This window comes from Anguilla anguilla, chromosome 10 (assembly GCF_013347855.1).
Source record: "Anguilla anguilla isolate fAngAng1 chromosome 10, fAngAng1.pri, whole genome shotgun sequence".
NCBI lineage: Eukaryota > Metazoa > Chordata > Actinopteri > Anguilliformes > Anguillidae > Anguilla > Anguilla anguilla.
In genome coordinates this window covers 38,402,496-38,417,498 of record NC_049210.1, presented here as the reverse complement: position 1 = coordinate 38,417,498, position 15,003 = coordinate 38,402,496, and the positions used below count along the sequence as shown (strand labels likewise).

General features: G+C 44.2%; 1 protein-coding gene across 2 annotated transcripts in view; it reads left to right on the top strand.

Moving 5' to 3' along the window:
• Positions 1-15,003, top strand: part of pdzd2 (PDZ domain containing 2) — a 91,158-nt gene that overhangs the window by 7,407 nt on the left and 68,748 nt on the right. For both annotated transcript variants that reach the window (XM_035379411.1, XM_035379410.1), the window contains exon 2: positions 12,316-13,239. In XM_035379411.1, the coding sequence (XP_035235302.1) occupies positions 12,743-13,239 (497 nt within the window). In that variant the 5' untranslated portion in view covers positions 12,316-12,742. The remainder of the gene's footprint in view (positions 1-12,315; positions 13,240-15,003) is intronic.

The window sequence follows — 15,003 nt, the reverse complement described above, 5'->3', positions numbered from 1 at the left end:
GGAGAAAAACAAGAGAAAATCTGGGACAGTAACAGATTAACCATATAGCAGCTATACTTGTATCGTATACAGTGTGTTCTTGTGTCAAACAGTTGCATACGGAAGCTTCTCGTGTGTCGTTTCCTGTGTTGCCGCTTCAGTCTATGTTGGGGTGTAATGCGTGCACATCTGCCTTGCAAATGGCAAGCTATTTGTTTGCAGAGAAGTGGTATCCAAGGTGTCTCTTGTATGCACAGCGTGCTGTGTTTGCAGGTCAAACTAATTGTGTCCACTCCATTCCAAGGCAAGGACTAACTGCCCTTTCAAAAGTACTAAATATACGGCTAAGCGCTGAAAACACCCCTGCATCCAGTAGGGAGGTGCTTGACATGAGATCTAAAGAATTTGTGTCAGAAGAAAGGCGAGCGTGTTTTATGGTCAGCTTAAAGGCATCCTCGGTCCTTGGACAATGCCTGTTGTGCAAACAGCGTAGGTCTGCGGACCGGCAGCCTCTGTGACTGACTGTCACTGGGGGGGACGGGTCTCTACTGGTTCCTCAGACCAGTGACGGACATGTATAAAACCAATTTGAGAAAGGACACGAGATTTAGAGGAGTTACCCATGTTTTATACACACATGTTCCATACTTTAAGGGAAAAAAAAGATGAAAAGCGCACCTAAATCCTTGCTAACATTGAAAACCTTCCAGGCCTTTCTGAGCTGGGAGTTATGTGCAGCGATAGAGTGCGATATAGCAGCAATTGAAGCAGCCTTTGATCTCTTCGCATACTTACGGGGAGTAATGCGGTTAAAAAAAAAAAAAAAAGATGAAACGAAGGTCCTGCTTTAGTTGTCCTTAAAAGCCCAGAAAGAACGGCTGGCTCTCACCCCCCTCGCAGGAGAAAAAAGCTGTGCGTGTATGGAATTAAAATGTGTCGGAGGTGGACGGCATCTCTGCCAGACTAAGTAAAGCTGTATCCTGTGTACATCACACCATGGTACATCTTATGCCACTAGGCTATGCCACCTGCTCTCCTCACAGTCTCCTGTACAGTATGCCATTTGACAGAGTGCATTTAGGGTTTTTCCCATTGGGGTTTCTTGAGTAAAGATACTGAAAAAAAAAAAAAAAAAAAAAGCACGGATGCCGTTCTCACACCATTCATGCATCTCATATATTTAGAGATGATTGCTGTACAATCATTATAGGTTTCTATTTCATTCTGTGGTATGGCTCAGACAATGGCATATATTGGGCCTACATACTATACCAGCACGATTCAGTGAAGCATTTGTTATATTTCCATATTTGCTATCCTCTGTCACAGACCCATTTCCTCTGGCTGAAGGACTGATTGCTTTTACACAGAACCTACCTCAGAGCAAAGCTGGCATTTACGCTGGATGGTCTTCTCAGGTTTCCTGGAGGGAAGCAGTGTCTTGGCCTCAGTGATGCGTGACTGGCGCTTCATAGCGATACATAATCCTTGTTCATATTTTCCATTATGCCGCGCTCTGGCTTAAGGAAGCATAATGTGAAAACGGATTTTCAGATGCTTTATGTTTTCAGAAAAAGACGCAAACTTTATAATCATACGGTGATGTACAAACTATGTAAATAACATAGATAGTTGGAGCAGCAAATTAAAGAGTTACTTAACTCCTTGTTAACTATAGTATTATAAATGGGAGTGTGGGTGGATTTTCCTAGTGAGTATAAAATTAGCTACTAAACCAATTCAGTGTGAACTCTGGGTGGTTCTTCAGAAATTTTCTTGGATTCTTTTCAAGCAGAGTCTTAAAGTAATGGTTTGGGCCCAGCAGGAGTGCAAGAGGTACTCAATGCAGTACTTCTTAACTCTCTACATCTGTGTTTCTCATTCGCTGAGGTTCAGCAGGCTTCCTGCTGACTCCCTCCAAGTTTTGCTTCTCGAGCTCTTGTTTTTGCAAGTGCCGTTTCAGCTAACTAGTTCATAATCATAATTTGTATTGATCTTCTTTAGAGCGCTGCAGGTTAACAGTTACTCACGGTTACCGTAATGACTTTGAACTTAGCAGATCTGTCTACAGATATAGGCATCACCTAGAGTGCAAGAAATAGCCAGAATGAGCAGTTGTTAAGAACAAGCAAATATTAGGGGCGATTTTGGTGTTTGTTTTTTCTTTTTTCTTTTTTTAATAAATGGCTAAATTGCTTGTCAAAGTGCCAGCCGAGTTCTACGATAAGATTTCCAAACCGCTTACTTTGCTAACTCTGCAGCTGCCTTGCTTTAAGACTGGCTGGGTCCAGGTTTTGCTGAGCTCAGCGAAAAAGCCCAGATGAAACTGGTTGGTGCCACACTGGGGAGCTTGAGTCTGGCTCATGTGTGATAGTAGCTTATGGAAAAAGGGCAAGGATGGCGGATTTGATGATTTTGTGCTGTGGGGTTGTAAAGATTGTAAATGTGCCACCACTTGATTGGTAGTGCTAGATTGCTAGGATCTGTATTGGCCTACAGAAATAAACACAGTTCCCTCTTAGGGAGTGGACTTGCTTGTGCATGCTGCTGTTCCTGGTAGGTGACCAAGAGAACAGGAAGTAACTGCAATAGAACTCATTATCACATTTCTTTCCCTCTGAATAGGCAGGTCAATTAATTGTATGATTTCTAGTTTACAGATTTTGGGCTGTTTCTCAGAATACATTTTAGATGCTCATTAAGGGCAGTTGTGGCTTTTATTTGTCTTTCTTTTTTTTTTAGTGAGAATGAAATCTTTCCGATGCGTCATTGAAAATAACTATGACTCAGATCTGTAGCACAGAAAGTCACACAGGGTTTCTGTGAAGCAGTGAAACAGAGAATTGTTTAGCCCACCCGGTAGAGAGAAATTATTTTGCTAACAGAAGCATGTCCGAAATGCAGTTGCGTTGTTACTTGGCACACTTGGCTAGATTCAGCAATCCACGCTGTAAGGATTGTACTCCAGTGTAATTGCTTGAGAACCAAACTATTTAGAAAATAAAATGTATCAGTTATTGGGATGCTCTTTATTGTTTTGCGTGAGAATCACTGTGGCATAATAATCCTCTTTATTTGAAGGCCTAGATCCGAGCCTTTTTGAAACCAGCAGATGAGCCTTTATTCACTTTTGAAGTGGTGCAGTAATCTTTCTCTTCATGGAGACGTTCTTGGTGGGCAAGAAACAAGGTTATTTTGCCCTTCTTATGGGCTTAATTCCAGAGACCATAGTGTCATTTGTAGGATTTGTGCATCAATCATTGCATGCCTATTGAAAAGGCAGCTCCGTATAGCTCAGTAATAATAATGTTTTCATTGCTTTTTGGGCCTTTGTGAAATTGTTGGCAGGCGGGGACTGTGTTTAATAATCTTTAGCCATATGTACCCCGGGAGGAAGGGAGGGAGCACGGAGTCTGCACTGTTGAAATCGAAACAAAGGATATTGAATAATCTGCCCAACGCAACACAGCAGAGCTGACGCCAGTGGAGAGGGACTCCATTACACTGTCCCTCCTTGCCCCCGAGACCGGCTCTCTCCTGTGCCAGCACTGCCCGTGTCCTTGGACCGGGCTCAGAACTCTACTTTTAGGGGTGGGGGGGGGGGGGGGGTGATGATTCAAAGTTAATTGTGCTTTGTTTATACCACTCATTACTAATGCAATTTGTCCTCTAAAATAGAGTACATTTATTTTTTAACCCTTGGTATGGGGGTTAAAAAGATCACAAATATGTGATGATGAAGTTTTTAACTGAATGTTCTAATTCTGATGTAAGGATTGCTATTGGTGATTTAAAGCAGTGGAGTTCTAGAACACTGACAAAGTTTTAATAAGACAATGAGATACAGTATGCATGCCTGAATTCTTGATTATGGAAAATAGTACCTATGTGTTAATGGGATGAGCTGATGTGAGATAGTACTCAGAAGTTTCCTCAAGCAAAGTTAGTGTTGTCCTTGACTAGCTCCAAGTCTATCTGATTTGGACTCTACTAGTGCACAGTGGCATTTTAATCTATGGGGGCTCCTACTGTATGCAATTAATCAGAGAGAATAGCAGTGACTAAGCACAGAGTAACCTGTCTGCACAAAAGGCCCTGCTAGCAAACTGTCTGTTTTTAAGGTCTGCGAATGAGTCAATACGGTTCCTTGTAGCTTTTAAAATCTGAATTGCATTTACATTTGAGGAAAGGCTGTGACAAGACTTAGTTCTAACTAACTGACAGCTCTTTGGAATGTAAAATTTGGGCCTGAGAATCCAGTCGGTCTTCAGAGGGTGCTGTGTTTTTTCTCTAGCGCGTGTTTCACGAGCAGAGTGGAAGCCCCTCTCCTGATTGGACGGGGGCTGCCGCCGCACCGCTGCGAGGGGCTGGTAACTCGCGGACGTGTCGGTGGGTGGCCGCAAAAAACCTCCCTTTGTGTCGGAAACGGCTCTCGGACGTTTACGCGCGGAAGCTAACGACTGGAGGGGACGAGCTTTAGGCAGCGGGGCAGGCTTTATGGCCGCAGGTGCCGCAGTAGATAACGTGGCGCTCTCGAATTCTGTTCCAACATTTACCATGCCAGCGACTCATTAAACATGCCAACGACATCGCCTCTCGCCAGAGGGCATACCGCTGCCATCTCGTATTCAAATGTGGCTTCAGTTAAATGTAGGATTTCTCAATGTGATGAAATTATTTCATGAAGTTTCCTGTTGAGCTGTTCATATTTTTTGACTATATACCTTCTGCCATTTAAGGTTCTGCTCTACTGTATTCATTGATGTACTTCGTAGTCTGTATGTGTCCCCTTATTTGTTGCTGCAATTATGAGATGCACTTCAGTTCATTCCTTGATGGCTCTGTACATCACTCTTGATAAGAGCATCAAAACTTATCATTTTGTTTAAGGAGATCACACAGAACAGACACGCAAGGGTGATTACTCTGTATAGTGAAAGGTACAACAGTTGTTCATATTTCTAATATCGTAGCCAAATCTAATGTTTTGCTTGTTTGAAGTGGAACTTCAAACATAAAATCAACCCAATGAGTAATTCAGTGTTGTATCTGTGTTTTGTCATTTAGTGCACATTACCAGGAAAAAAATGAAGTGAGTATTGCATGCAAAACATTAGCTACGGAATGAGCTAGAGAATGAGAAAAATTTCGATTGCAGCTTGTCACATGTACTCCCTTAATCCTTATCTTATCTATGTTCCTTTTGTGTTTGGTTCTTGACATCAGGAAAGCTCGTTCAGTACTCTGGCACATCGCAACCCTCTAGATACCCCTCGCATAGCTGAACTTTTATCAGGTTGAACTATTTTGTCTATGTCTAACTCTGTCTCCAGCTTTCTTATTGTTCTCCACTATTTTCACTGCAGGATTTCTTAATTGGGAGGTCAAACACGTGCATTGCACTGAACTGTGTAATGACTTTCAAAGGAAAATTGTTCCCAGCTTTATTAGGGTTATGGGCTCACAGTGGATTTTGGATGCAAACGTTACAGTGTCTGTATAGCCATCACAGCTGAGCCAAATTTTATTTTCTTAACTGTCGGTTTTCAGATTATGATTGACTGTGGAAGAAAGTGCTGACCTCGGCGTGTCATCTTTGCTGTCAGTGACACAACCGAGACTGCGGGAGCATTACAGTCAGAATGATTACGATGCCTTTGCTCAGAACGGATATTCGCATCAAAGGGAATGTGGCTTCAGATTTTATGCCCTATTAAACAAGCGGAAATTGCGTCCAAACTTAATTGGGTGGAATTACACATCACAAACGTGAGCGTACTGCTGCTCCCAGCAGCGAATGCCAGAAATTACTAGAATGAAGTTACTCTACGCTGAGTTCTTGAACATTTTGCTGAAGCTGTCAGATGTGCTGCACATTTCTTTATGACAGGAATTGCAGCAGAAGGGTTATTTCATGGATCAGTGATATATTACAGTGATCATATCGGGAGAAAAAGAGGGTGTTTCTGAGGCATGCTGGCAGATAGTGCACATACCTGTTAGATTTACAACTAGAGCTCTTGCCAAAGAACAAACATTGCCTCTTATTTTTTGAGCCTTGTTGTTTCAGACTGGGCGTATTTTTGGAGACCAAGTGGCTGGACCAGGCTTGTATCGTCAAAATTTCTGCATCCTGCACTTATTTTTTTAAACATTTTTAGTGACCTGCCAGCTATGTCTGGAGTATTTTACAAACAAGAGTCTCGATGCATTCGCCACCGCCATTGACAGAAGCGAAATTGTTCTCTTGACTCAAAACAAACAGCGCCCAAACAGGCCAGGGATGGCTGGGTGAGGTCTGTGTGTTTGGGCACTCCACCGCGTTTGACATTTGAGGGTCCTCTTCTTCACGGATGACACACGGAACAGGATTAGGGCTCTGTCTCTGAATAGACTGACGCTCAGAGCATCTGTATGCGCAACATTATCGGTTACACTGGGGCTTTTCATCAACATAACATGGCCAGAAGCCTGGTGGTATTGAGCAAGTGTGATACTAATGTTTTCGGTTTACAATGAGCAACTGCCACGTGATTTGCATTCCTTTGCCTGGGTGTAGATTCATGTGACGTGATGAGACCCTTTCAAGTGGGCCGAGATTATCTGAACGCATTCAAAGGGACACGGTTTAGCGACTGACCTCATTTTTGGTTGCATTGAAGCGTCAATTTATTGCTCTACTAATCAGGTTTTGTTTAGGTTCCTTTTTTGTCTGGCTGGCACTGTTCAGGTTTATTGAAAGTTGTTGGATGTAGGCCTATAGATATGTCCTTTCTAATGAATACACAAAGGGGGGAATTCTGTGTTACCACCAAAGAACCTTATGCAGCTTCACACAGTGGCCCATTAAGGAAAGGCTCACGTAGTTAGCCACTGAATCCCAAATCTCGCTTTATTTTGTATAAAGGAATAACGTGGTGACCACTCACTGAAGTTTTGTCAAATCATTGCGGTCAGACAGTGGGTTTTATTTACAATAGTAAATGAAGTATGCTAAAGCTTTTAAATGTAATGTCCACGTTTGTAATTTGTCAATCGGCACTACCTTTACCCACTTCCTCTCTCCGCCTATGATGGTCTCTTTTGCAAGAGCCAGTTAAACACACAAATAAACCTATGCTGAGCAATTTACTGGACGCGCTGTACAAAGCTTGGTCATTTTTTGATTGATGAGTGGTTTGTCAATCAAGCGTCCCCCAGCTTTCAAAGTCTTAATGAATTATGACTTCCACTAATGTGCATATGGGAGAAAGTGTAATAGAGAGGTGAACTAGTGATGAACTTGCTACCCTTTGTGCATTTACCAGGCTTCACCATGAATTCCACCGGTTTGTCATTTAAGCTGTAGAAACAATGAAATTGACCAACACTATTTAACAAAGAGTAAAGCGTACTGATGTTGATACTGTATAAAGAATATTGAGCTTAGCTGAATTCATTGAATCATACAGAACTGGTTTTATGGAATAGATACAGAGAGAGTGAGATAATTGGCTGCCCAGTAATTCTAGTGCACCGTGTCACACTGCAAGCATTTCTTATTGCGTTTGTGTCCCCTTTGAAACAAGCTATGGCTTGTGGGCTTGGAGATCCGCCACAGCGGAGCTCTGTGTTTCGGTTTTTATTTTAGTCTTAATTACCACAGTTTTGGGGGGAATCCACAGGGGAATGAGCCGCCTCAGCAGGGAAATTAGATCCAGACGGAGCTGTCGCACAGTCGAAATCTCGTCTTTTCAGTCTTGCCAAGCAGTAGTACAACACGGGGGGGAGAAAAACGTTTTAGCAATGGTGTAGCCGATAATGATCTTCACTCTGTGTTTGTTTGGACTTTTATGAAAGATTATGTTCATAAGCAATGGGCTTGAGTTGAAAGAGTGTTCTGGAACACAAAACCTATTGAATTGAGCTTTCCTGAACTCTCAGGAAAGGCACAGACTGTAGCTTTGTGCTAGCGTGCCCATATTACAGTGTATGAGTTCAGGTGAACCAAACTATACACCAAACACTGAAGCATGAGCACTAGTAGATAAAAGCATATTGTCACATTTTCTGCTGGCTTAACATTTAAACATTGTACCGAACTTTTTTAAAAGATCTTGTTCCATAGCTACCCCATTGCTAGTATTCACTCTGATTTGACCCTTTAAGGTGTAATATCATAAATATGTGATTAGAATGTCCTTAACTGAACATTGTAATGCTGATGTAACAATCACTACTGGAAAGCAGTGGAGTTCTAGAACACAGACTTGGAACATTCCAAAAAACCTTCTCTTTAAAGGGTTAAATGCACTCTCCATTAGAAATGTGTATCAGTAGTTTAATGCCTGTGAGAATTGCTTGTCCCATTGTGTACTCTGATTGGAAAAATTAAGCCGTGAATGAAAACAAGGAGGGGTAAACCAGAGGTCATTTGAGCTGTCTGCAGTGTTGGCCTTGGGAATTTACAGAACTGCATCCCGTTATGACCTGCAGCTATACGGTATGCAAATAGATGTTTTTTGTACCCTGGGTGTAGTTGTAAAGTGTTAAACGATTGTTTTGATTCTTGGAAAACATTCAAGCTATTTTGACCATAGAGGTCTTATCTCTCTGCACAGGGTGCTGGCTTTGTAACTGAGGGTTCTGTGCCAGATTTGAGATTTATAGGAATGAATTTTCTTTGTGGGGTACATTTCCCAAAGCAATATGTAAAATGCAAAATTTTTGTTCGTTTTACATATTTTTTTCCAAAAGGATAAAGTGTTGAAAATGTCCCAGAAAAAAGATTAAATAAATGTAAGTTAGGCTAAATTTTGAATTTCTGTATTAATACATATTTTTGCTCTATTTGACTGTATTTTTGTGAGTTTTCTGGTATAAGGTCTAGCAGTGTCTTGTCCAAGGCTAAATTGTTGCTTTGAAGGGACACTGTTTGATTACTCTACCATGTGGCAATCGTAACTGCTAAGCATCACAAACATTTTCCTTTGTGTCACCCAAGAGAACCTAGATTTGGTCACACTAACAGAAAGCAAAGCATTTATATGCAGTGTTTCTCTTTTATCCTCTTAACATTGTATGTGTTATATTCTCTTAATTAATGACGAACAACTTAAACTGAGGTTCGTTTATTTGTTCTGCTTTGTCTGTTTAATATGTTATTTTATTTCCGCTTGGTGTGTAGCTGTAATGCATGTTTTTAGCATCTTAAATCGATAGCTGTATCTTGTATCGTCAAAAAAATTTACAAACTTAAGATTATTGTGTCTCTGTATTTTGGGTTGATGTGCAATTTGTAAAAAAAAATATTAGAGTAATAATAAATAATAAAAAAATATCAATGAATGACAGAGAGCAAAGTGTCCTACTAAGCTTATTTAAATCCCGGTTCTTGGCTTTTCTATGTAGGTCAGTGTGCTGAAAGCTGTCCACTTTACGCTATCTGTGTCAGGGATGTTATCTCTCATAGCAGTACCCTCAACGGTAAGTCTCTGGCACGCTGATCCAATGTCATGTCATCTTTTGTTATTTTTTATCCATAAACATTTGAGCTGCTGTTTTCATGCTGGATTCTCGCGTTTGTGTAACTTTCTAACAAACTTTTGAAACGGAATAAATTACGCCTTTTCATGCCGTAGCTTGTTTCCTTATCCAGCGGTCCACCAGCAAGAGAGTGTGGTCATTGTGTGTGAGGGGTGAGCATGGTTGCACCAAAATTGTGATGTAAAAATACACATAAAGAGCAACCACAGGGAATGTAGTAAGCTTGGTCTGTTAAAACCCCTGTTGCTGATAGAAAGTTGAGAGAATGTTGAAAATGTCAATGTTTTAATTAGTGAATTTACTAGTCATTTATTATAAAAACAAAAAACAAAACAAACTGGGATTTGTACAAAAAGAATTTGCAGTGTTGATATTGAGCTTCTTAAGGATTCTGGGATAGCCCATCTGTTATGCCCTCCTATTGGATGATAAAACCACTTCGCTGCCCCCTGCTATTCTACAGTAAACTGGTGCGAGGCTTTTCTGTTGCTTTTGACAGGGACGTTTTGTTGGCTCAGCGTTCGACGGAATAAATATTAAAAAGACGTTGGCCTGTGGAGGGGGTGTGGACGGAACAGACAGTACAGCACCTGGGGGTTTATGACAGCCCACACAATGGAGTCAGTGGGGAATAGGTCCCTCTGTCTCGCCCCAACACATTAGCATGGAGCCTCACAAAGGGGAACGAACAGTGCTCCTCATAGCGATAACGGCCTTCTCTCCTGGGGCTGTGCGTGTATGTGTCTGAGTGTCTGTGTGCCTGTGTGTGTGTCTGTGTGTGTGCCCGTACACACATGTGTTTATGTGCTTTTGTGTTTACGTGCCTGTACGTTTGTGTGCTCGTTTTGCGTGTGATTGTGTATGTCCGCAGCTGTGCCTTGTGTAGCCATGGCCGTGGGTTGAACTGCTGTGATGGCGTGTAGCGGCGTATTAGAGGTCATCGCTGTGTGTTTGTCAGGAGGGAGGAGGAAGGGGGAGGGGCCAGATATTAATCCTATTACAGGTCAGGCTTTCTGAGGGGTGAGTCTCGGGTCTGTAGACCTTGAGCGTGATCTTCATTACAGGAGAATGATGGAAGGCTTCGGGCCTTTACTGTGGATGTCATTCTGTGAGGACATCCAACTGGAGGTGAACGTCTGTGTTTTAAAAACTGGACCTTTACGCTGCAGTTCAGTTAGTCACAGTTATGAATCCTTTTAATTTGTGGAGGGATTTATGTCAAATGTAGCCATCATGTTAAGAGCATTAGTCGGGAACCTTAAGCCAGTTCACGACTGCCTGCTTTTCTGCTCATTTATGCCTCTAGCTTTGACTCTGACTGATGGCTTTTCTTTTGTTTAAAGGTGAACAAAATGTCATCAGAGTGTATGGTGCCTGTTGTAATTACATTTTAGGAAGTAAGTATCTTTTCATGGGGAATGTTGATAGTCAGATTGGTCAAGCAAGGATCATTTGATTGTGTTTTGAGATGAGATTGTAAAAATAAATTATAATGATGATAATAAAAAATAAATAAAATAAAAATGGCAGCATATTAAAGAATTCATCTTCAGCATTTCATCCCGTTGTGTGATTTTTAGAGTTCATGAAATTTTCTTGCACCAGAACATAAGGTACTGGTGACCTGTAAAATCATGAAGGATTTCTGTTTTGTGGTTGATGTGTTGTGTTGTATTGTGCTGTACTGAATCCCATGCTGTGCGATAGTTCATGTTCTACCTCTTGGCCATGAATCCATTGAAAATTAGGACACAGCTGGATAAATACGGGTTAAACAATTCTCTACGTAAATGAGGAGCAGTTGAAGAGAGGAATTGAGCAAAGGTCCAGTCACAGTGCATGTTGTATTGTACTTTAAATGACACCATTAAGCCAGGGTTGGTTTCTTGAACAAAATTTCCATCATTTTCAATCAACAGTCCTGATGGCATGTAGCAAATTACAAAAAAAATAAAAAAATTTCAGTCTTGGGTTCCCCTCTGGGAGCCTTTCTGACCTGTTGCCTCTCTGTACTGTACTGTGGCACAGCGTTGTTGACAGTGATGGTAGCGCTAGTGATGTATTGGGGTTAGATGCTTGGACAGAGGACAGTGTGTCAAAGTGAATTTTCCCCCCATGAGCAATTCAGAGCGACTTACAACTTTTTTTTTACATAGCATTTACATTGCATCCATGTATACAGCTGGATATGTACTGAAGCAATGCAGGTTAAGTGCCTTGCTCAAGGGTACGACGGCAGTGTCCTCCCCGGGAATCGAACCTGCGACCTTTAGGTCACAAGCCCAGTTCCTTACCCTACACTGCCTGCCCACTGCCTGTCCTGCTCTGTCACATGATGGAGTGATGTATGAGCAGCCTCCCTTTGTCCTGTCTCTGCTCCTGCCCTAAGATTTATAGCTGGTGAGAAATTGAAAGTGAATCCAAGCCATCTGCTCAGTGAGCAGGTACTATAGCACTGCTGTCTGCTTGGTCGCCACCTAATCAACCCATGCACTAATTGTGCAGGAGCTTCACATTTTCAGTCATTTTACTGTTTATGATGTCAGAAAAGTGGTTTTCGGAGTTCTGGAGCTTGGCATCCCCCCCCCCCCCCTCCCATAACCCCCCCCCCCCCCACCTCTCCGCCCCTTTTATGGTTTTCTAGTTGATGAGGCGTGACTGCTTGCACACAGACATCGAGTCCAGCATTGTGGCTGAACTCAAAAGGAGTTTGTCGCTTTTGATCTGCTCCGGCCCCTGCTGTTTTATGGGGGTTATCCCACCACCCCCCTCCCATTTTCTCTAACACAGTTCTTCTGTTTTTCTCTTTAGGTGAATGTCTGGATCACTGCAGCCCCACTCTGAGTCCACAGTTGGTGAGCTGAGATTTTCCACTTCGGCCTAGCAGGAGTCTGCCCATCCAAGAAGCTACCTTCTTCTGTCAGCACTCGAAGCAAAGACCCTGGATTTGTTGCTGTTGCTGCCTTCTTTGCCTTCTTGTTTATTTATTTATTTATTAAATCATTTATTTGGTAATTTTTTTTTGGGATGACGCCGTGTTTACGCATGGGCCAGATTGAATGGCGGGAAATCGCGGCGCTCTGCGTCTGAAGTTCCAGCCGCGTGGGGAGTTTTGGGATGGCGGCAGCCCGCCTGGCCTGTGCTAGTTTTGCTCAGGCGGCCATCGGCGGGCGACGCTGGTGAGGGGGAAAGGGAGGGGGCCCACAATGCGGGGGTGTCCCGGGCAGGCCCTTCCAGGATGCCCATCACACAAGAGAACGCCCTGAGCTACCTCCCCCTGCTGGAGGGCCGGCTCGGGGGGCGGGATGAGGGGGCGGGGCCCGGGCCGGCGGGGGGCGGGGCCCTGTGCCGGGCTGCCATCCAGAAGCTGGTGGAGTACATCCAGCTGAACTTCGGCGAGGGCGACGGCCCCCCGCCGCCCGCCGCCCTGCCCCTGGAGGTGGTGGACGCGGAGGTGCGGTCCGTCTGCGTGACCAAGGAGGAGGGGGACGGGGACCAGTTCGGCCTCAGCTTCGGGAACATCCCCATTTTCGGCGACCCCGAGGGCAGGAAGAAAGGGGGCAGGCGGCGGAGGCGCAAGGGGGACAGCGGCCCCGTGCTGGACGTGGGCTGCATCTGGGTGACGGAGGTGAGGAAGACGAGCCCTGCCGCCCGCTGCGGGGAGATCAAGCTGCGGGACGAGCTCCTGTCACTCAACGGTCAGCTGATGGTGGGCGTGGACGTTACTGGAGCCAGGTAGGATCCTTTTACACTGCATCTGCTCCGGTCCCCAACATAATCACTGTTATCCTGCCTGTCCTGCACTGACTGTTATCCTGCATTGTAAATCATTGAGTTTCATGAGGTTTACTGCATTGATTTATTAGGCATTCACATCTGCATATCTGCAATCTGGTTATAGGCAGTAATTAAAACGCAATTCAAAAAATCCTATTTATCACCAACAATGCGATGCTGTAAATGGCTGTGGCATTGCGAGGCTCATGTGTGGCGTTGCTGGGTTGATTGAAACATTGGGCTGTAAAGTGGGGTGATTGGGGTCTGGAGGGTCCTCTGGCTGAACCGCTGATGCGTGGACCGCGTAAATGAGGCGACCTGAAGCCGGGGCTCGTAAAGCGCGCCCCTGTTTTGGCAAGCTGCTCCCCTGTTTTGGGACAGCTCGCTACCGTTTCTCGCGCTCGCTATGGTGTCCCATCTGAGCCCCGGTCCTCCGTGGCGTCCCATCAGCACCTGCTCTGCGAGAGGAGGGGGGGGGTCCGAGACGCAGCTGCCTCGCCCCCCTCAAACAGCAGCGCTGTGCGTGTGTGTGTGTGGAGCACAGGGAGCAATCCGCATGATCCCCACCCCCCCCCCCCCCCCCCCTTTAAAAAAGGGGGCTGCGGTACTTCTCATATTTCACTGCTGTCTCTATGTTGTCTCTGGCTTTTCTGCTGCTGCATTGTGTATGCGCGTCTCTGTCTATGTGTGTGCGTGTGTGTGTTCGTGTGCATGTGTGTGTTTGTGTATATGTGTATATGTGAATGTGTGTGCGTGTGCATGTGTGTGTATATATATGCATGCGTGTATGTGCGTGTGTGTGTGTGTGTGCGTATCTGTGTGTATATGTGCATGTGTGTGTGTGAGTGTTTATATGGGTACTTCACTGCCTGGCAGGCTTGTGCAGAGGAAGTTGGACATAAGCCAGGGTGACCCCCCACCGCTGCCCGGCCCCCCCCATTCCCCCTGCCCCCTCGCCCCCCTGCCCTGGCCCCCGGAGCCCCGCGGAGCCCCGATACGCCTGACAGCCGTGAGGAATGGCCTGTCGTGTCGATGCCTCAGGCGGCCCTGATAACCGCTAACTTTCCTCTTCCCCCCGCCGTCTCCCATCCCCAGGGCCCGCTACTGGGCCTGCCCTCCCCCTGCCTCCCCTCCACGCTTTTCAGTCTAAGACACTCCGCTGCAACCAGGCCCCTGGTCTGAATCAGCCAGAGAGAGAGAGGGAGGGGCTTTTATTTTATAAAAATCCTCCCGTGTCAGTCACACCTTATGAAGCTGTCTGTTTATTGAAAGTAGTTTGTCACGCTGTCATTCCAAACATGGTCTCCCGCTCTGGAAAGGGATGTGAGTTTTGGGATAGACCCTGCGCTACTGTACCATATCATATTGTTGAGCTGATGCTGGCTGTTTTTGGGTTTGATTATGGCAATGATTTTTCTGAGGACGAGCCAACTGGAAATAGTTCTTTGTGCCAGTGTTTTCATTTAGTTTTCACGTTAATCATTTTTATCAAAGTGAAAATACTTCTGCTTACGACTACAGTTCATAAGCAAAATTCTGATGAATTGCAACGATGTGTCTAGCTAAATAGATGAATATAAATTGAATAATAAATGCTGTCATAAAATTTAAAACGTAAATAAATGCGATAACCAGAACACACTCTTTTTAAAATGAACACAGCCAACATTATTCTATTCTGAATTTATTCTGTCATTTTCACTCAAAATCCAAAGCCCTGTA